Source organism: Onychomys torridus, chromosome 21 (genome assembly GCF_903995425.1).
Source record: "Onychomys torridus chromosome 21, mOncTor1.1, whole genome shotgun sequence".
NCBI lineage: Eukaryota > Metazoa > Chordata > Mammalia > Rodentia > Cricetidae > Onychomys > Onychomys torridus.
Window position 1 is genome coordinate 23,933,528 of NC_050463.1, and position 23,367 is coordinate 23,956,894.

At 46.2% G+C, this 23,367-nt stretch overlaps 1 protein-coding gene across 1 annotated transcript in view; it reads right to left on the minus strand.

Annotated features, from left to right (window-relative positions):
* Positions 1 to 21,197, minus strand: part of Galm (galactose mutarotase) — a 58,727-nt gene extending 37,530 nt beyond the window's left edge. The window contains exons 1-3 of the mRNA XM_036170945.1: positions 20,751 to 21,197; positions 13,124 to 13,278; positions 4,944 to 5,150 (exon numbers count right to left, since the gene is read on the minus strand). Coding sequence (XP_036026838.1) covers positions 4,944 to 5,150; positions 13,124 to 13,278; positions 20,751 to 20,940 — 552 coding nt within the window. The 5' untranslated portion in view covers positions 20,941 to 21,197. The remainder of the gene's footprint in view (positions 1 to 4,943; positions 5,151 to 13,123; positions 13,279 to 20,750) is intronic.
* Positions 21,198 to 23,367: the final 2,170 nt, after the last annotated feature.

Below are 23,367 nucleotides of genomic sequence, written 5' to 3' on the forward strand. Positions count from 1 at the left end.
GTACTGCTTGGGTCTTTTGGGGGGGTAGGGGGGGTTGGGAGGGTGGGGGTGGGGGTTGAGGCAGGATCTCTCTATGGAGTCCTGCTGTCCTGGAACTTGCTATGTAGACTTGTGTGACCTTGAACTCACAGAAATCCACCTGCCTCTGCCTTCTGAGTGCTGGGATTAAGTGTTAGCCACACCAGGCGGTGGTGGCGCATGCCTTTAATCCCAGTACTCGGGAGGCAGAGCCAGGCGGATCTCTGTGAATTCGAGGCCAGCCTGGGCTACAGAGTGAGTTCCAGGACAGACTCCAAAGCTACAAAGAGAAACCCTGTCTCGAAAAACCACCACATCCGGCTACTGGGTTTTATTTTACATATTCACTTTATAACTTCTGCAAAAATGTCTACAAGTTGGGCTGGAGAGATGGCTCAGTGGTTAAGAGCACTGACTGCTCTTCCAAATGACCTGGGTTCAATTCCCAGCACCCACATGGCAGCTCACAACTGCCTGTAACTCCTGTTCTAGGGGATGCGACACCTTCACACAGACATACATGCAGGCAGAACACCAATGAACATAAAATACAAATAAACAAATTATTTCAAAAAGCATTGACAGTTGACTGGTCACCATGATTAATAAGATCACTTAAGGGTAAGCCTCCTCACTTTTCCCAGGGTCCTTCTGAAGTACAGTTTAGTTAACGGGTATGCTGTTTGTAAACTGGAAATTAGTCTTACATATAAAAATATATAAACATTATTTTTGTTTGTTTGTTTTTGTTTTTGTTTTTGAAGACAGGGTTCTCTGTAGCTTTGGAGCCTGTCCTGGATCTCACTCTGTAGCCCAGGATGGCCTCAAACTCACAGAGATCCTCCTGATTCTGCCTCCCGAGTGCTGGGATTAAAGGCATGCACCACCACTGCCCGGCTAAACATGATTTCTTATTTTCCATATCTTAAAGCCACACTACAGGAAGCGGGGAAGCACAGCCAAGTGGGAGCTTTTACTTCATGATTACTCAAAAATCGGTAAACCGAGGTTTCTTAGCTAGGCGTGATTCTTTTGCCCTCAGAGGGACATCTGCAATGTCTCGACACATAGGGCTGCTGCCTTCTAAACCAGAAGAGGTCAAGCATGCTAACTGCACAGAAACCCCCACGGCCACGAAGAATTGTCTCACTCCCGATGTCGGTGGCAATTCTGAGAAACCCTGAGCAAAGCTCTGCAGAAGCCAGGGTCTAGGTAGGCGAGCAGGGGCTGGGTGGACATTGATCTTAGAGTCAGAAAGACACAGTCTGCTCAAATGAGTCATCCTGAGACGAGAGGCCAAAGTTCAGAGACATGGGAGGCTGTGTCTAAACAGGAGAAATGGGTTTCATTACACTACCTGGAGGCTCTGCTGCCGAGTTAGCCTGGAAGGTTGGGTAGACGCCTCCCTCCGTGACACTAGGTTAGAGTCAACAGCCTATCTAGGGAGCAGAGTCCTAAAGCATAAGGGCCAGGCCCATGCCTCCTCCATCGTCCCCAGCACGTGAGCCTTGAAAGACAGACACAACCTTGCTAACATCATCCGGTGAGGGAAACCTGGTGGAGATGTGACCACTTTCTAGTCTCCCAGCCCAACCTGCGTCTGGGTCTTCACTCTCCTTCTCCAGGAGTCTGCTGCTTGCTGCGATTCCTTGGTGAAAGATAAATACCCACTTATAACCAGAATGCTGTTCTGGTTCCTATGGCTACAGACTGATCGCTTCTGCTCTGGGATTTCACATAAATGGCAGCCCACAGTAGATATTCTCCAGCGTCTCCCCTCTGCTTCACAACACAATGCTCTTGAGTGTGTGCAAGTCATTGGATCAGTGATCTGGTCCTTTGTACTGCAGCTCTGGTATTGCTGGGTGTTAGACAACTCTCCCGTAGATACACACGTGGCCTGTCTCCAGGGCTTTCACAATAGAACAAAGCTGCTGAGGAATTTCCTTGACTGTTTCTTCTTTCAAAAGAAAAAAATGTTTCAAGCACTAAGGCAGGAAGAAAATAACCCAACATGAAAACCAAACACCAAATACCCAGGTACGTATGAGATAGGAAGGGCGAGGAGAGGCGATGTGTATCGGGATCCCTCTCTCTGAACAGCCCAGGCATTTCTGCACTGAAGAAGCAAATGCATTTTCTGTGTCTTCTGGTCTGGAAAATGTAGTGGTCTACATTGATGGAAGATTGCTGTCAGACACACTTCCTTTCCAGGCCGATGAAAACCTGGCACGAAACACTGGTTCCCACACAGACCTTGAGGCCCCTCTGAGTCTAGTGTTTTTTATGCTGGTAATTTCCCTTGACTGTTGCTTCTTGTAACCACACCGTTTACACACATAGTCCGTTATGATTGGCACAGGCCTTAATGACCTGCTTATGTATTGCCATGACTACTGTCTTCCAGGAGGTGACAGACGAGAGGTTTCCACCCAAAAGCTACAGCGACTCCTCTGCCATCAGCTCCCTTTCTCTCTTAAAGGAGTCAGACTTGCTGACTAATGTATCCAGGGAAGGGGAGCCCTCCGAAGCCTCCAAAGGCAGTTGCTGTTTTAACCTTCTTGCTGGCGATTGGGTTAGGTAAGAGTGTAGGTCACATGTTTACCTGATGAAATATGAGACAAAGCCTGTGGGGGTGTTTCTCAACAGTGTCCTATTTGTTCTTGGAAAAGGGAGAAGTCCCGTGTTATCTCTGGAGATGAGTATATGAGGATGAGACTCCTGGAGCTACAGTAACCATTCTGTGACTACCGAGGGGGACAAGTTTGAAGACAAAAGCCCAAAGACCAAGGAAGGTGTGATGGTTTGAATGAGGATGGTCCCCATAGGCTCATGTATTTCAGAACTTGGTCCCCAGATGGTGGAACTGTTTGAGAAGGATTAAGAGGTGTGGCCTTGTTGGAGGAGGCACGTCACTGGGGGTGGCCTTTGAGGTGTCAAAAGCCCATGCCCTTCCCAGGTAGATCTCTCTCTGTGTTTCATGCTTGTGGATCAGCGCCATGGCTGCCTGCCTGTTGCCATGCTCCCAGTCATGATGGTCATGGACTCACCTTCTGAAACTGGCCCCCCAAATCGACTTTTTCTTCTATAAGTTGCCTGGGTCACGGTTCTCATGATAGTAATAAAATATAACTAAGACAGAAGGAAAATGGACAAATGGAAGAAGATGGGTCCTTGCTGGCACATCTGTCTAGTCTTAGCAGCAGAACCAGACTGTTTACTTTCCATCTCAAACCTCTATGGTGTACTTTCACAGCTCTACAGGTGAAGTTTCAATACAAAACATGTTCCCGCCAGGCAGGGGTGGCGCACACCTTTAATCCCAACACTCAGGAGGCAGAGACAGGCAGATCTCTGTGAGTTTGAGGCCAGCCTAGTCTACAGAGCAAGTTCCAGGACAGCCAGAGCTACACAGAGAAACAGTATCTCAAAAACCATACCAAACCAAACCAAATTAAAAAAAAAAAACCAAAAAAACAACCAAACAACAACAAAATGTTCTTTGAGTTTTGCAGTAGACATAGGCTAGAACAGAAAGATAAAAGGCAAAAAGACACCTGCACCACTCTTTGAAAAACATAATCCCCCCAGTCCCACCTGAGGACCCCAACATTGAAACTTAAAGGTAGTAACCTGAAGCTCAGCCTCCAACTAGAAAATTCTGTTTATTAAATTTAGAAGATAGTTGTGGAAGCTCACACCACAGTCCCAGCACCGGAGAGACTGAGGCAGGAGAGGAGGATTGCTGTGAGTTCCAGGCCAGCCTGGGCTACAGAATGAAACCCTCCCTGAACACAAAACAAAAACAGGTGAGGAAGAGTCATCTTGGCTGTTAGGAACTTTGGGGTTTCTGTCGCTATTGCAGGAAAGAGCAAATCAGCATCACCAGCAAATCAGCGTCAAAACAAAGGGCAGGAATGGATGATATCGCCAGTTGGTCACAGCCACCGGTTTGTAGATCACGCCAAAGTGATTCTAGTGATTAGATAAGCTGAGTTCTTCCGATGAGGAAGTCATAGAGAATCTACAGTCTGGCTCCACAGTGAATCGTGGAACAGCCTCTTCAGCAGGCTAAAACTATTAGCAGGGGACGACTTGGCTTACAGAGGATGGCTAATGAGGGAAGGAAGGAGCTATCCGTGATTCTGTACAACTCTCAGAAGTCATTTTATTTAGTTATTTATTTTATTTTTATTTTGTTTTTTTTTTCGAGATAGGGTTTCTCCGTGTTGCTCTGGCTGTCCTGGAACTTGCGTTGGAGACCAGGCTGGCCTTGAACTCACAGAGATCTGCCTGCCTTCTCAGATGTTATACAGGGTCCTGCTATTAGGTTGGTTTCAATGTTTTCACCAACAACTTCACAAAGTGCTTTGGACGTGGCTGATGAAAGACAGTTAGCTGCTATTAAGAAACTGAGGACACGTCCAGTAATCTAAAACTCCAGTCTTCGAAGTTCAAGTCCAGGGCCCTGTCCACGGCAAGAATGACCACCAGCAGCCCCGGGAGAAGCTGTAGGACCACACAGTACCTGTGGTACATTTAAAGGGGCTGGGACGAACAGGCTCATTTCCAACGTTTAAGAAAGTCACCTCAGATGGGAGTAATCTCGGGGGGGAAGCAGAAATATGAGGGGAGTCGATGTGCATACATGCAACGAGATGAAAGGGAATTATTGAAATAACCAGTCACTTGTCTGCATCACAGGGAAATAGCTACTTCCCATGGCAAGATGACATATTCACTCACTCTTCCTCTATGACTTCCATCCCACTGAGCATCTCTTTAAAGCCAGACACTCCGCTAGGATCATTTTTATCACCAAGGGCAGGAGTTCATCTCCCATGATGGGCTGGTCTCTCCAGCCACATCCCTTGATCATCCTTCCAGGATTCTGGTTACAGCAAGAGAGAAGTCAGTTCACTTACCTGGCCTGCTAGGTTGAAATAAGAATGGTTAGTCAGATTAACCGGTGTGGTCTGGCTGGCCTGTGCTCTGTAGTTGATTACAAGCTCCCCACCATCCAGGGTATATGTCACCCAGACTTTCAGCTCTCCAGGGTAGCCTTCCTCACCATCCGGGCTGACTCGAGAGAACTGGACGCCGTTGGACAACACCTGAGGGGTCCAGAGGACCTAGGAAGAAGTGTTCAGAGTTGCTTAGTCACTCCAGTGCCCACGGAAATGCCACATTTCAATATTGAAAGAGCACAGAGTCTAGAAAGGAAGCCAGTTATGCAGAAATAAAGGCTTATGAATAACAGCCTGGAACTTTACTCACGTAAAACTGTTTTATACAGGAAGATGGCTTTTGGGGGGAAATATTTTCCTTTTAACCTACTTGCATTTCCTCCACGTTCTTCTCCTAACTTTATATTTATGTATTTATGCATCTGTTTTCATTTATTTATTTATTTATTTATTTGAGCTGAGGGTCAAACACAGGGCCTTGCGCTTGCTGGGCAAGCGCTCTACCACTGAGCTAAATCCCCGACCCTTGTTTGTTTTTCTTTTGATTCACTGGCTGTCCTGGAACTCACTCTATAGACAAACTCAGAGACTGGCCTGCCTCTCCCTCCCGAGTGCTGGGGCTAAAGGTGTGTGCCACCATGCCTGGCTTTGACGTGTATTTTAATCTTAGAGTTCCAGTCTGACAAATATTAGACCTTGGGGCCAAGAATGTAGCTCCGTTGGCAAAGTGCTTGCCCAGCATGCATAAAACCCTGGGTTCAGTTTCTAGAACCACAGAAATCCTGGCATGGTGATGTCCCCTGGGATGGTCTTCCTGTATGCTGTGAATATACGTTGCTATCATTGGTTAATAAAGAAGCTGCTTTGGCCTATGGAAAGACAGGTTATAGCCAGGTGAGAAATCCAAGCAAAGAGACAGAGAGAAGGGCGAAGTCAGGGGATGCCAGCCCACTGCCCAAGGAGTAACATGTCAACAGACCGGTAATGCCATGGCAATGTAGCAAAACATAGATGACTAGAAATGGGTTAATTTAAGATGAAAGAGCTAGTTAGCAAGAAACCTGAGTCATAGGACAAATAGTTTATAATTCATATTAAGCCTCTCAGTGATTATTTTACAAGCTGCTGTGGACCAGGAAGGACACAGGAAAACTTCCAGCTACAGTAATGCATGACTATAACCTCAACATTTGGTAGGCAGAGGCAAGAGGATCAAGAGTTCAAGATCATCTTTAGCTCTTAGGGAGTTCAAGACCAGTCTGGTCTGCATGAGATACTATCTTCAAACACAAAAACATAATCAACCCTTTTCTACTGGGGTACTATATGTAGACATTTTATTTTTATTACTACTACTACTACTACTACTACTACTACTACTACTACTATTATTTTGGTGTTGGTATTGGAACCCTACTACTACTACTACTACTACTACTAGTATTATTATTATTTTGGTGTTGGTATTGGAACCCAGGGCCTTGCACATGCTAGGCAAGTGCTCTCCCACTGAGCTACTCCCCCAGTGCCTCTGTAAATATTTATTCTAAATACTCTGAGGTTGGCCATGCTCCCTAGGCAGGGTTTAAAGCAAATAGCTATCGCTCTTGCTTATTCCAGTTGCAAGAGTTGCATCCCAAAAATTAGGAGTCCCAGTTTAGGGACTAGGTTGTCCCTGGCTCAGGATGTGGCTTTGGGCATCAACTTTCCCCTAAAATAGAGATACTGAAAAAGTTATCTTGAAGGTCTTCTTATTCTAGCAAACATGATTCTAAGAACAGTAAAACCTATGGGGAAGTTCTCCAAAAGTGCTTTTGCAAACAGAGACAGGAATCCTGGGTTCACAGTGGAGCCTCTCAGCTTTGCTCAGGAGTCCTAAGCTCATGCATCAGTACAAGGAAGCCCAACATTTGCCGAGTGCCCATTAAGAGCTACACCTGGCTAGCAACTTCACAGGGGCCGTCTCATGGTCTCAGAGGAGACTTACAGGAGGCACCGTTATCCAAGGATGGGAGAACTGAAGTTCAGGTGGGGGGCGGGGAAGGAAGCCTGTTACATGTGTCATTTTTAAAAAAGAAAAAGAGACCCCTTAAATGGATAAACTGCTCACTGCAGGTTACCTGGATAGCAAGAGTGAACTAGAGACAGAGCGTGTGCCCGCCCCCTCTTCCTACAAATACCAGAATGAACTGGCCAGAGTCTCGTTCCTATGGAGTTTGGGATCACTGGTAAAGGGCTGAAGTAAAAGAACCTCAATTTGCTGAATGTTCCTTGGTTGCTTATCTGTTTTGCATAAGCCACCTTAAGTAAAGGATTTGGTTCAACCCCTGAACAATTCTTGTAGTGCCAACTAATTTTGTTATCTCGGTATCTTGGAGTTCAGTGGAGTCAGGTTGCCTGCTTCTACCTCCCACGCTGAGGACAGATGAGAACCCTAGAATATTTCATGATTTAAAGGGGGGTGAGCATGGAATCTTGCTTAAAATCAAACATGGAATGAGTGCCAGAGCTAGGATACAAACTCAGGTCTAGTTGCCTATGCTATTCCACATTTTGGTTTCAGTAAATGTGCTGTTTAAATTTACATTTAAAAAATAGCTATTGTCAGGCTATGGTGGTGCATGCCTTTAATCCCAGCACTCGGGAGGAGGCAGGCCAGGCGACTCTCTTGAGTTCAAGGTCAGCCTGGTCTACAAAGTAAGTTCCAGGATGGACAGGGTTACACAGAGCAACCCTGTCTCAAAAAACAAAACAAAACAAAACAAACAAACAAACAAACAAAAAGCAAGCAAACAAAAAATTTTAGTTTTAAAAAAATGCATGTGTGTTTGTGTGGGGTATATAAATGTGCCTGTGGAGCCCAGAAGACAGTGTCAGATCTCATGGAGCTGGAGTTAATGAGCCACCTGATGTAATGTTATGAACTAAACTTGGATCATCTTGAAGAGCAGCAAGTATTCTCTTTTTTCTTCTTTTAAACAGGGTCTCTCAATGTAGTCCCGGCTGTCCTGGAACTCAGGCGGGCCTCAAACACACACGGAGATCCACCTGCCTCTGCCTCCCTAGTGTTTGTATTGAAGGCGTGCACCACTATGCCCCGACAGCTGCAGTGAAGTACTCTTAACCACTAAACCATCTCAGCAGTCCACATAGCCTACAGCTGTAGGCTACAGGTTTAGGTTTAGACTGGCTTCGAACTTGTGATCTCTTGCCTCTTCAGCATTTCTTCCTGGCATGCATAACTGGTCAAATCTCCATATTTAACAGAACAGTTAGACCAGAGGACTAGCCCATGAGGCCAGGTCTTGTCTACTCAACTCCCAGCAGGGTCTGCTCTTACACAGTGTACATTTGACAGGAAGGGAACCCAGTAGGGATGAAGGTCTCTGCACCCCCACCCTGCCACTCCCCCACCCTGCCACTCCCCCACCCTGCCACTCCCCCACCCTGCCACCCCCCCACCTCCCACCCCCGCAGTGAAAGCAGCTATATTGAGAACAAAGTCACTAAGGTCAGATGACACCCAGTTAACTCTCAGAAACGGTGAACTTTCAAGGCATTCAAAATAGAAAGCCTAGGGGTTGGAGAGTTGGCTCAGTGGTTAAGAACACTTGTTGCTCTTGCAGAGGACCTGGGTTCAATTCCCAGCACCCACCTCATGACTCACAACCATCCGTAATTCCAGTCCCAGAGGATCTGATGCCCTCTGCATGCAGGGCACAGAAATACATGTAGGCTAAACACTCATAGACACATAATAAAATAAATGAATCTAAAAACAAAACAAAACAAAAAGGAAGCCTAGGGGTGGCAAGACAGGTCTATGGGCAGCAGCATTTGCCTGGCAAGATGTCTCTGTGGGCAACAGCATTTGCCTGGCAAAATGGTTCTGTGGGCAACAGCATTTGCATGGCAAGATGTCCCTGTGGGCAACAGCATTTGCATGCAAGCCCCACAACCTGAGTTCCACTTCTAGAACCCACAGTGAAAAGGGAGAATGGATTTCTAAAAGTTGTCCTATAACCTCCACATGCACAGCAAACACAGACACGCATGTCGTGGAATATTAGTTAGATGTGTTACATTCTTTTATATCTGTTTAATGGTGCAAAGATGTGCTGCATTCTTTATGCTGCATTTGTTTAACGCTGTGAAGCTGTGTTACTGTGCTGTCTAAAACACCTGATTGTCTAATAAAGAGCTGAATGGTCAATAGCGAGGCAGGAGAAAGGATAGGTGGGGCTGCCAGGCAGAGAGAATAAATAGGAGCAAAAAAAGGAGAAAAAGATGCCAGGGGCCAGCTACCCACCCAGCCAGCCAGCCACAGAGTAAGAAGTAAAGAAAGGTAAACAGAATAGAGAAAGGTAAAAGCCTAGAGGTAAAAGGTAGACAGGATAATTTAGAAAAGCTGGCTAGAATCAAGCCAAGCTAAGGCTGGACATTCATAAATAAGAAAAAGCCTTATTTATAAGTGTATTTATTCGGGAGCTGGATAGAGGACCTCCAAAGAGCCAAGAGTAAAAATAACTAAACACACACACACACACACACACACACACACGCACACATACACACACAAACACATGCACATACACACAAGCGCACACACATGGACACACACACATAAACACGTACATACATACACATACAAAGATATATACACAGAGATACACACATATATGCACACAACACAATTGGAATTTTTAAAAAATTAAGGAAGCTTGTGAAAAAAGATTAAGGAAGCTTGTTACGTGGGTAACTCTAAGGAAAAAAAAAAAAACCCAAATGGAAAATTTTAGGAATTAAATGTTTGAAATAAAATATTTTTGCCTTGCCCCTTAGATTTTTGACCTTTAGAGAAAGGACACAATAGAAATATTTTTTATTATCCTCAGCTAAGTGCAATTCCTATCCACGGAAAGGGTTTCCCGACCCTGAGTTTCCAAATCTCCAGAAATCTCACATCTTAATCTTTCTTGTACTATTTCTAGTCCTGTAAGGACTCAACTGTCATTTGAAAAAAAGTGTTGATATAAATAGAAAGAGCACATTATCTCCAAGCTAAATTATTCATTTATTGTTGAGATCGAATAGAGAATAAAGCACCACGTTCAACGATGCTGTCATGTTCCTGTATTAAAACTTCCTGCCCCAAACCCTCAGTGGCTCCGAAACAGCCAAGCCTTTCCCTTCACAGCCATGCTCTAGAACAGCCGCAGATGGCTGCTATCTGCTCGTCGAGGGCAGTTCAAATCCCACCACTGCCTTTGCTGAGCGCCTGTTCACACTCACTTCCTGCAGCACATTGTTCACATCTCTGTGGCTGCAGTGCCCCCATGATAGAAGGGGCCCTCCTTGGAACCTCAGGAATCTCAACCTGTTAGGTTCCCTGGCACTCAGAAGGGACGCCCTCAACTAAAGGACATCGCAATCATCGGGATGTGTTGCTCAAAAGGTTGTTTTTTTTGTTTGTTTGTTTTTTGTTTTTGAGACAGAGTTTCTCTGTGTAGCTTTGCGCCTTTCCTGGAACTCGCTTTGGAGACCAGGCTGGCCTCGAACTCAGAGATCCATCTGGCTCTGCCTCCCCAGTGCTGGGATTAAAGGCGTGAGCCACCACCGCCCAGTTGCTCAAAAGTTTTGTCTGTTGGAAACTTGGTTCTCAAATTCAGAGTAGAGGTCTGTGAGGCACAGCACCTGACTGGTGGTTGGGTTTAGATGAGGTCGTGATTGTGAGCATAGCCCCCACACCCACGATGGTTTTCGTGGTTTTATAGTAAGAGGAAGAAAGACCTGAGCTGTCCGGGGCTGGAGAGATGGCCCAGCGTTTAAGAGCACTGGCTGTTCTTCCAGAGGACCTAGGTTCAATTCCCAGCACCCACATGGCAGTTTACAATTGCCTGTTACTCTACCTCATGGATCTGACATCAACAGACATATGTGCAGACAAAATATCAATGCACATAAAATAAATAAATCATAAAAAAAAAAAAAGACCTGAGCTGTCACAATTAGTCTAACACACCTCCTCCCTATTAGGATGAAGCAAAGGGAGAGAGAGAGCCAGCCAGCATCTGAAACAAAACCAAAGACTGGCCCATGCCCTTGAACTTCCAGCTGCCAGAGGGTAAGCTAATTCAGACCTTTGTCTTAACTGGTTTGTGTACTCAGTTGCACCAATATAAAATGTTCAGAGGCAGGGTTAAGGGGATGTACTTTGGCTGGCAGAGTGACAACCTAGCATGCATGAAGCTCTGGGTTCAGTCCCCGTCACCACATAAAACTGGTGACTCCCAGACTGGGGAGGTGACTCAGCAGCTAAGAGTGCTGGGTACCCTTGCACAGGACCAAGTTTGGTTTCTAGTACCCACACCTTGCAGCTCACAACTGCCGGTAATTCTAGTTCCAGGAACCCAACACCCTCTCCAGCCTCCCTGAGGCACCTGCACACACACACATGCACTCTCACACACATGCACACTCACACACATGCACACTCACACACATGCACTCTCACACACATGCACACTCACACACATGCACTCTCACACACATGCACACTCACACACATGCACACACACATAAATAATAAAGTAAATGTTTAAAAACAAATTAGCAATCCCAGCAATGGGGAGCTACAGAAAGGAGGATTCAAGATTATTCTCAGCCACACAGCCAGTTCAAGGCCAGCATGGGACGCATGAGATCCTGGCAGGAAAAATAAAGAAAAGAAAGAAAATGTAGGAGGCAGACAGATACGCACTTACTCTTTGTGCTCATAAAGGGAATATGCCTTAATGAATACCACAGAAACTACAAAGGACTAGAAGGAGGAACAAGTTGCTGTTTCGAGGTCCCCTGTCCCAACCAGAGCCGGGTCCAGCTTCCTCTGGGTTGAGGTTTGCACACGGACCTGGCATCTTCTAGAGATCCGCAGCCATGACATTGGCGGAACTGACACTTCGCTCTACCGTCTGCTCTTGCTAAGTGTGAGAAGCACCTTGCTGAGGAAAGGGAACCAACAGGGTAGCAGTCTGGTTCTGGGCCGGAGACAGGAAGCTGCTAACAGAAGTGAGAGCAACCGGCTTCCTTCGGTGGAAAAGAGACCCGGCTTTTAACTGTCACCCACGTTCTCATCTTCTCCCCCAGAGTCTCGTTAGTAACCAGAACAAGACAGGTCAGAGTCGCTGGGCTGTGCCCCAGATATGCTGGGGCGCACAAGGCAGGGATCTGCACATCCCAGAGAAGCAGCCACTTTCTCTCCTGACCTTGTTTCCCAGGGATTCCGGAGTGCTTGTTTAGAAAGGGGCACCTGGAGACAACCTGGGCTAACTTCGTGGAGCAAAGCACTTCCGCGGAAGGGTAGACCTGGGTGTGGTGCGCACTATGCGTGGGGGAGGGGGCGAAGGACACAAGGTGAGTTGGAGGACACAAGTACTTCCGTGCCACTAGGAGATGTAAAGTAGGGCCTCGGTGGTCACATTTGGTGAGCATGCGTGGTTTTATTTATTTAATTTATTTATTATGTATACAGTGTTCTATTTGCATGTATCCCTGCAGGCCAGAAGAGGGCACCAGATCTCATTACAGATGGTTGCGAGCCACCATATGGGTGCTGGGAATTGAACTCAGGACCTCTAGAAGAACAGCCAGTGTTCTTAACCTCTGAGCCATCTCTCTCTCTCTTTTTTTTTTTTCATGCATGGTTTTAACAAGGACGCCGGGCGGTGGTGGCGCACACCTTTAATCCCAGCATTCGGGAGGCAGAGGCAGGTGGGTCTCTGTAAGTTCGAGGCCAGCCTGGTCTCCAAGGCGAGTTCCAGAAAAGGCGCAAAGCTACACAGAGAAACCCTGTCTTGAAAAAAACAAGGACTAGAGAAAACAGATGCAAATGCCTGTGCAGTAAGTCGCAGGAATAATCATTAACCCACGTTTCTGAAACCCAGCTCCCTGAGGCTAACACTGTGGAAGCCATGCCCTATCCTCCCGAGTCCGAGGCTGTCAGTGTGGAACCAGCATCTTCTTTCCTGGATCCCTCCGCCACACGAGTGTGCCAGGGCCTGGGATTACATCAGGCAAATACCGGCTTGAGGGGACTTTGAAGTGTGCCAAGAAGGGCCCCTGTCACACGCTCCACTCACCTTATCAAACCCTCTGAATCCTCCATGGAGACTGTTGGGCTCCCTGTTGATGGGCAGATGGTACTCTTTCCCATCCACTGAGAATCTTCCTTTAGCAATTCGGTTGGCTACCCTTCCAACCACTGCTCCAAAGTAGGGTTGCTTCTGGAGGTAACCTGCATAGACAGACAAGACACAATTGCATCCTTTTGTTGTTGTTTGTTCTTCGAGACAGGGTTTCTCTCTGTGTAGCTCTGGCTGTCCTGGAACTCACTCTGTAGACCAGGCTGGCCTCAAACTCAGAGATCTGCCTGCCTCTACCTTCCAGGAGCTGGGATTAAAGTTGGACACCGCCACCCCCTGGCTTATCCCAAGTCTTAAAATCTGCCCATCCCTAACACAACTGTCTACCATATTTCTCTTGATGGGTATAGGGTATCCTAATGAGCATAAACTACTATTGCCTTTGGGGGCAGGTGCGGTAGAAAGCAAAGTTACATTCTTCCGAGTGCTGGGATTAAAAGTGTGCGCCACCACAGCCTGGCTTTTTCCCCTCCACTTCTTTTTTTTTTTTTTTTTCCCACAGATTGATTTATTTATTATGTTTACAGTATTCTGCCTGCATGTACCCCTGCATGCCAGAAGAGGGCACCAGATCTCATAACAGATGGTTGTGAGCCACCATGTGGCTGCTGGGAATTGAACTCAGGACCTCTGGAAGAGCAGTCAGTGCTCTTAACCTCTGAGCCACTCTCCAGCCCCCTTTTCCCACTTCTTTATGTTCCTGTGTTTGGTTTATTATGGAGTTTTTTGCTGGCAGCTTTTTTTTTTTTTTTAAACACTAAGAATTCTATTCTCACTTCTGATCAACAGAGAATGGGATGCAAGCATGTAAACTTTTCCCACAGTTGTAGGAGACACTCAGGGTACAGCCCCTGAACTAATTAGGTACAAGCTAAACTGGCCCGGGACAGGCTAAACATTAACCATTTTGCAAGCTCACTGTCCTTCCTTGCTCGTCCATGATGCTTCTGAGTCCTCCTGCCCCACCGAAGATTATAACCACTAACAACCAGTGAGCCATTGCTAAGTCCCAGACACTATCTGAGTGCTCTGTATTTCACTCATTTCATTCTTAGAACTTCACAGCAATAATACTCTTATTACCCCATTTTACAGAGAAGATAAATAATTTGCCCCCAAACACCATCGAGCGGTAAAACCCAGACTTGAATCTTGAAAGCCTGGCTCCAGAGTTTATGTGTCTCTGTTTCTCTCTTTTTGGGGGCAAGATCATGTGATACAGCCTAGTTGGGCTTTGTAATTGTTCTTTTTCTACTTCCCAGTTGCTGGGATTATTGGTATGGTCACCACACCCTCCCTACTCTGTGTCCATGCTCTTAAGCCTAACTAACATCACTTATCAGTTCTTTCTCAGTCTCCAAGGGGAGGTTGTTCCACTCAGGACCCACCCTTGCAAGGCATTGAAATCTGCAGATGTCCATGTTCCGACAGAGAATAGTGACGCATTTACTTATAATCTATGCATATTCTCCCTCATACTTCTTTTTGGGGGGGAGTGTTGAACTGGGTTCTCTAGAAGAGCAGCCAGTGCTCTTAACCACTGAACCATCTCTCCAGCCCCTCTCCCAGAAACTTTAAGTCACAGATTACATATAAGACTTAACATTTGTAAATATTACATAAATGTTAGGCAACGACTAGAAAAGTCTAAATAACCGTTAGTACAAATGCAATCCCCTCCCACAAACATTCTTTTTCTTGTTTTTTGTTGTTGTTGTTTGTTTTTTGTTTTTTCGAGACAGGGTTTCTCTGTAGCTTGGCCTCGAACTCACAGATCCGCCTGCCTTGCTGAGGAAAGGGAACCAACCACCGCCCAGCCTTTTTCTTGTTTTTTAATGTTATTACTTATTACTTTTTTGAGAGAGAGAGTCTGAGGTCAAAAGAGGACCTTACAATTTGCCTGGAGCTAGTCACAGGCAACTGTGAGCCATCCAATGTGGCTCTGGAAACTGAACTTGGGTCCTCTTGAAAAACAAGTGTTCCCAGCTGCTGAGCCATCTCTCCATCTGTCTTTTCTTTTCTTTTCTTTCCTTCCTTCCTTACTTCCTTGGCAGGACCTCACTCTTTAACCTAGGCTTATGGTACTCTTCGGCACCAGTCTCCCAAGTGCTGGCATTATGGACACGCAGCACTGGGGCTCTCTCCCAGATGTTTTCAACACATCGTTGGTGGAATCCACAGGTACTGAGGAAAGGCTATATTTGGAAATCACAGGTCATTCTGGTCCCTGTAGGTGGCAATCTCTCTGCCCACCCCATTCTGTCTCCTACCTGCCTTCATGTCAGAAGCTGTGGCTTTAAAACCCCTTACAGTGGTTAACCAGAAAAAGTCCCAACGACTCAAACAACCTCTTTCTGGTCTTGGTGCTGTGCATTTTGGCTGGAAGGGGATGATTCCTTTTGCACTCATCATAAAGGGTCATGGCTGACCCTGTATAACAAAAGGTAAATGAGTTAACAGGAGACAAATGTACCAAATATATATGTGACAAAAGAGACTTCAGGTCTAAGGCTAAAAGACCTTTAGGTCTGATAAAAGGTGGGCGGCTATGTAAAAACCTGGTTTGATAAAGTGGATATAATACAACAGTGAGGAACTGAAGAGGAAACCGACCAGGGCCTGTCTGTTAGGTTCTTGCCGGCCTCTTTGGGAAGGACTCCCTCCTCCCAGGTTTGGGGTAAGACCCTTTCTCACTTAGGGGTCTTATGACCTGTAGTCGGTCAAGGAGGGTCAGAGAATTTCTTTACAGCCAAGTTAGAAAGATGGGGGAAAGAATCACTGTCCTATGTACTGTGGCCGGCTTTGGGGAAGGGTGTCTGACTTACAGGAAAAAGAAGTCTGGTTTCTGTGGCACACTTCGGTGGAGGATGACTAAGGGGGGGCAGGAGCCCGCCAGAAGCTGCGACTAAGGGCTTCGCTTTGGGGCATCAGCTTCTCAGTCCCAGTTAGGCTCAAAAACATAAAGAAAAACCATTTTTGCTCTGTCTCAAAGAAAAGGAGGAAAAGGAGGAGGAGAAGCAATACCCAGGCGGTGGTGGCACACGCCTTTAATCCCAGCACTCAGGAGGCAGAGGCAAGCGGATCTCTGTGAGTTCAAGGCCAGCTTGGGCTACAGAGCGAGTTCCAGGAAAGGCCCAAAGCTACACAGAGAAACCCTGTCTGAAAAAACAGAAAAAAACCAAAAAAAAAGTAATAACAACAATAAAACTAAACAAACTTTCTTTCTTCTTCTTATTTTTCAATCTGAAAACTGGCTGCATCTGTTTTTTTCTGAGATACCTTGATGTATCTAACAAATGCACATGGAGCCCTGCTCTGCAAGCTGTGCTAGGTGTTGGGGAGGGCGGTCTGTGAGACAGCAAGGCTCCCACTCGTGAGGGTAAGAATCTCTTCACTGGGGATGGCTTCTGACAATGGTACCTCAGCCCCTGGAAAAGACGCCCTTGCCAGTTCCTTAGTTTGGATGAATAGTTTTTCTAAGGATTAAACCACAAGGACCAAGAAGACATTATTGTCTCCGGAAAGCCTTTCACAGAGTAAACACATCAAGTGTCTCGACGTCTTCCCATCAAATCAGGACTGTGAAAAATGATGAGCTCTGACCCTGAAGCGGGCAGGGCTGAAAGAAAGGGGTTTGAATTGCAGAAAATACTGGTTATGCAAAGGTCCAAGATCCTAGGTCTAGCTATGAATGGACGTGCTTAGCAGTGCCGTACAGCCTTTCTAGTCCCATGCCACCCAGATCAGACAGCCCAAGACTTGGCCAGAGGGCCCTAAAGTCTGAAGGAAAATGACCCCCTACTTTCCCTCAGAAGCTCCACCCACTGAACTACTGCCCTTAGGCAGTTAAGAAAACAACTTGAGGGCTGGAGAGATGGCTCAGAGGTTAAGAGCACCGACTGCTCTTCCAGAGGTCCTGAGTTCAATTCCCAGCACCCACATGGTGGCTCCCAACCATCTGTAATGAGATCTGGTGCCCTCCTCTGGTCTGCAAGGACACAAGCAGGCACAACACTGTATACACACTAAATAAATAAATCTTTAAAAAAAAAGAAAACAACTTGAATTGACAATCACTTTAATTATGTCAGATATTATCTCCATGATGCATTATCGGGATAAGCAAAATTAAATGAATAAAAAGTCTAGCAGCAAGGGGCTGTTTAGGGACAAAAGGAACCGAGACTGACAGTTCTCTGGTTAGAGACTTTGCTCCCATGGTTGGACACGGAAGATCACACAGCTTTAACAAGACACTGATTTAAATCAGTTCTCAGAGTTCCAATAGGGCATCCTTGGGCACTTACAGTACCAATCTTCAGTCTTTAACCTGAACTAATTTGTCTCCACTCCCTGTTCAAAACTGAGGTTTTTGCTGTTCTGTCTTGAAACAGGGTCTCAGGTATCCCAAACTAACCTTGAAGAGGATGACCTTGAACTTCTGATCCTCCTGCCTCTGTCCCCTGAGTGCAGGAATTATATGCAAACACCACCACACCTTGTTCCTAGGCAGCGTTAGGGATGGAATTCGAGTTGGGTTTTGTTTTTGTTTTTGTTTTTTTTTTTGCTGTTTTTTTTTCGAGACAGGGTTTCTCTGTGTAGCCCTGGCTGTTCTGGAACTCACTCTGTAGACCAGGCTGGCCTCAAACTCACAGCGACCCACCTGCCTCTGCCTCTTGAGTGCTGAGATTAAAGGTATGTGCCACTAAGGCTGGCATCTAAAATGGATTTTAGTACACTAAAATCAAGCAAGGTAGTAGTAGCAGAGAGCCATTTTATACTTTTACAATTGAGATAATATACTTCCTGTTGTGACAAGTACTAATGCCTATCTTTGGCAGCATGAAAAAGAGTCTATGGAAACCTGAAAAACAGGACTTTACAAGGGCTGTAAATCTCTGAACTCTGCTGTACTCTTGAAGATAGGTAACATCTCAGAAATCATTACAATTTAATGATTTACAAGTATTTTCCTTTCAACTGCTCTTTCAAAGATAGCTTTTTCTCTCCTTTTAAGATAATTCAGTATTCAAATTATAGCGCAGGAATGAAAATGTCCATCTTGATACAACACCAAGAATATTTTAAAAGTTTTGATTTGGAGAAGCTGTGATGCATCTTATTAGAAAATGCTATAGAGCAGTGGTTCTCAACCTTCCTAACGATGCATCCCTTTAATACAGTTCCTCAGAATACATAATACAGCTCCCCCACACCATAAATTATTTCGTTGGTTGCTATCTCAAACAGAACTGTAATTTTGCTACTGTTTTGGGGTCGGGGCCCACATGTTGAGAATCATAACTTTAGAGTCTTCTTAAGCACTAGGGAGCCCAAAAAGACCTGCTGGGTTACTCTAATCTCAGGAGAGCCTTTTGTCTAGAGCTTTTATGAATAGGTGAGGATAATTCTTTCACTGAGCCTCCTCCAATAGGCACCCCAAACTCAGATGATTAGCCTCACAATTGGTACGTCCACGCCTGTGCCACCTGGGTGCCACCTGGGTGGGACGTCACCTCCACTCACATTTCCTATGGATTTTAAAGGCATCATGTGATCTTATTTCAGGTCCACTGGACTCTCACCTTGCAAGTAAACGTGGCCAGGAGCCAGGGCGGTTGTTTGTCTGTCAGGTGGTGGACATGGTGAGAAGAGACGGGCATAAGAGCAGGCACCACCCGCCACCCCTAATTCTCTGGCTCTGGAAGTCTACGTATCAGATTCACCCTCCACTCCACCGCGATCTCTTCATGTTTTCACTTCAGCCCAGAAAAGGGCTAAGCTCCCAGCAGAGAGGCTCTGAAGCCTCCTCCTCCATCACACGCCTGGCCCTTGTGCCTTCCAACTTTGAAGACCCTCTAGCCAGGGAATGAGGAATCGGAGCTCACCTTCTCCAAGTCTCCACACCTTCCCACCACTAGTCTGTCCCTTACAACAGCCTCAATGAAGTCACCAAAGAAATCCTGCTGGGGGGGCTCCCCGGCAATACAGACGGAAAGACAGCCAGAGGCGAGCGAACACGAGCCTCAGCAACACGTTTGCATTTTAACAAAAAGATGGGGAACACGCCGATTTTTGTTTAAGGGACAAATACAAATAAATAAATAAAACAGCGTTTTTCCTGTTGACCCCAAACCAAGGGCCAAGTTAAACATCTGAAGAACCAAGTAGGTAGAAAGAGGCGCCAAAAGGAAAACCTCAAACCTCCCCTTGTGGTTCAAAATCTGTCTACACCCTACCACCCAGCAGAGCAGATTAATTCTGTTTCCATTTGCCAATTTTAACTTCAGACTTTGTTTCCTGTCTGGTTATATGCAATGCTAGGAATTGGCAAGGTGTACATTTTCTCCTGCTGCAAATCGAACTGCAACCCATTGAGTTAATTTTGTGATGGTTAGACTAAAAATCTGTCTCCCCAGCTAAACTGCAAGTTGAGGGAGACCCTCGTCTATCTTGGGTGAGTCCACGGCATCAACATAATTTTAACTGCAGGAGCTAAAATAAAACTGGTGTGTGGATTAAGATAAAACTGCTAGCTCTGAAGTCCCAAAACTTGAGAAGTGGAAGCAGGATGACCAGGAATGCCAGGCCAGCCTTGGCTACATAGTGAGTTACCAGCCAGCTTGGGCGTCACCAGACGGCTGTCCAATACACAAAAAGACATGATCCGAATTGCACAACAGATCCTGATGATTATGTCCATGTCTTGGGAGGCCTTATTTACAGACTAGTGGCTTTACCCCTTTTCGTTAAGAATATGTTCCTAGGATTGGGGATTTAGCTCAGTGGTAGAGCGCTTGCCTAGCAAGCGCAAGGCCCTGGGTTCGATCCTCATCTAAAAAAAAAAGAATATGTTCCTGAGAGCCGGGCGGTGGTGGCTGTGTACGCTTTTAATCCCAGCACTCGGGAGGCAGAGGCAGGCGGATCTCTGTGTGTTCGAGGCCAGCCTGGTCTACAGAGGGAGTTCCAGGAAAGGCGCAAAGCTACACAGAGGAAACCCTGTCTCGAAAAACCAAAAAAGAAAACAAAGAATACATTCCTGAGCAAATGGACACACTGTGCCCCACGCTGACCACAGTAACCGAGTGCTCTGATAACTTCACACCAGGCTTACATTGAGGCATTCCTGCTCAAGGAAGCCTCCAAAGAAAATCCGATGGGTTGGGGGTGTGGGGTGGAGGTGGTGGAGTAACAGGCGCCCGTCTTTGCTTTCCTTCCTCAGAAAAACACAAGGGAGGGGTAGGCTCCACACACCCAGTGGCCCACAGTTCGAAGATCCAGGGAGCTTGGTCTCTCTCAGCTGACTTCCTCGTGAACCTGACTAGTCCGACTGCCCAAGAGAGGCCATGTCCAGCAGCTATTTGCCTTCGAGCCTGCTTTTTCCAAACACACAATCCTGTTAGCCGCTACCATTAGCCCATTCACGCGCTTCCAAGTTAGACTGCCCCAAGCTTGGGGACCTCGATCAAGTCCCGTGAGTGGCCGGAAGGACCCGGGGTACACAGGATTGGGAGTATGTGCGGGCCTGGGACCGTCTGGCAGCCCAGGGCAGGACGCGACCCACCTTCCAACTCGGCAAAGCCGAGCACCACGTCTGAGGCTTTCCCCTGCCTGTCTTGGACATGCAGAGCAGTGATCGTGCAGCCCCAGGAGATGATGTCCACACTGAGCTGGTCTGACCGAAGCTGGAACTTCTCCACTGTCCCTCCCCCTGAGGGCAGCTCTCCAAACACGGTTCTGGTCACCGAAACCATGGGGAAAGTTCGGGGCGCGCAGCTACTCCCTGCCGTTCAAACTCTAGCCTGGATCGCGTTTGGAATGGTAAAAGTTCCCGGGAGAAGGGGAGGGATTCGGTGTAACTCCTCCCCTTCATTGCCTGGATTTAAGTAGTCGAGCACCCCTCGGGGGTGGGTGGGAGGGGGGAAATGCCTGAGGCCTTTTAAAAACTTTCCTTTGCCTGAGGTACGGGAGAGGTAAACTTTCCAGTCTAGTTGCGGGTCTTTTCCTTCGCTAATCCTGGCTGCAGTGCATGTCGGGAAACGTAGTCTTTAAGGAAATGGCTCTTGCAGCTTGGGGCGTGTAGTTTAAACCAAAGCAACTTTGCGCAGGCGCACTGGTCAAAAGACAGTCGGTTCGCTCCGTAGTAGGCTGGGAGGAATCACACAGGTGGGCAGGCTTGGGGGCCGCTCCTTTACTCACTAAGCCATGCTGCCCATCCTCATGTACTAAACCCCGCTATCCCCATTCCTCTGCACACCTTCATAAGGTGCTCCGAGCGGAGCTGGCTGGCCGCTAATACTGGATATTAATATTGGGACAGGAAGACAGATCCTAAGGGAATTCTGGTTAACTCTTTGATCGGGGTGAACGAAGTAACGTGGTACAGTGGTGGCTTAGAAATGGAGAAAGTCGGGTTGGGGATTTAGCTCAGTGGTAGAGCACTAGCCTAGCAAGTGCAAGGCCCTGGGTTCAAGCCTCAGCTCAAAAAACAAAAAACAAAACAAAAAAAAGAAAAGAAAGAAAAAGAAGTGAAGAAAGTCTTTGCAGACTCCTCTGCTGATCCGGTTTGGTTTTGTTTTTCTTTTTTTGTTGTTGTTGTTTTGTTTTGTTTTTCTTTGTCTCAAAGGATTAAGCCCTCACTAGATTGGGCCCTCTGACTTTCAGTCTCCAACTTAGGCAGACCATCCTTACATATGTAATCAGAGAGAGCCTCATACTTGTGTAGACATCTACTCCCTTTGCTCCCGATGTCTTAAGGTCCTTTAAGAAGGAATTAGTGCTCTAAAGTATATAAAGAACTCAAGAAACTAGACATCAAAATACTAAACAATTCAATTAAAAAAATGGGCTACATAGCTAAACAGAGAATTCTCAAAAGAAGAATCTCAAATGGCTGAAAGGCATTTAAGGAAATGCTCAACATCCTTAGTCATCAGAGAAATGCAAATCAAAACGACTCTGAGATACCACCTTACACCTGTCAGAATGGCTATGATCAAAAACACTAATGACAGTCTATATTGGAGAGGATGCGGAGTAAAGGGAACACTCCTCTACTGTTGGTGGGAGTGCAAACTTGTACAACCACTGTGGAAGTGAGTATGGCTGTTTCTCAGAAAATTGGGAATCAATCTACCTCAGGACCCAGCCATACTACTCTTGGGCATATACCCAAGGAATGCTCAATCACACCACAAGGACACATGCTCAACTGTGTTCATAGCAGCATGATCTGTAATAGCCAGAACCTAGAAACAACCTAGATGCCCTTCAATTGAAGAATAGATTAAGAAAATGTGGTACATCTACACAATGGAGTGCTACTCAGCAGAGAAAAACAATGACATCATGAAATTTGCAGGCAAATGGATGGAACTAGAAAATATCATCCTGAGTGAGGTAACCCAGACTCACAAGGACAAACATGGTATGTACTCACTCGTAAGTGGATACTACATATAAAGCAAAGGACAATCAGACTGCAACCCACAGATCAAGGGAGGCTACCTAGCAGGGGGGACTCTAGGTGCTGTGGATATCGCTCTGTGTAAATAAAGTTCTGATTGGCCAGTGGCCAGGCAGGAAGTATAGGCGGGACAAGAGAGTAGAGAATTCTGGGAAATAGAAGGCTGGGGGAGACACCGCCAGCCGCTGCCATGGAAAGCGACATGTAAAGACACTGGTAAGCCACAAGCCATGTGGCAAAGTATAGACTAACAGAAATGGGTTAATTTAAGATAGGAAAGGTAGATAACAAACAGCCTGCCACGGCCATACAGTTTGTAAGCAATATAAGTTTCTGTGTGCTTTCTTGGTTGGGTCTGAGCGACTGTGGGACTGGCGGGTAAACTGGCGGGTAAGAGAGATTTATCCTGACTGTGGGCCAGGTAAGAAAACTCTAACTACATCTAGGATGACTGTGGTTTATAATAAGTTTTGGTTTTGCCCAATCACTGGGCAAGCTTTAGTGAAACATTTCACTACTAGGATAAGAATTTGTATGTATCAAGCCGATGAAAGAATATGCTGGCTGTACTTTCAGGAGGGGAAGCTAAAATCTTTTTAGATTATGATTAGCCTATAGGAAAATGTCTGCTGTAAATCAAACAGTGAAGGGGAAGATGATTAGGAATCCCCCTTACACAACTTAAGTAACACATAACTCTCTGAACAGATGAAGA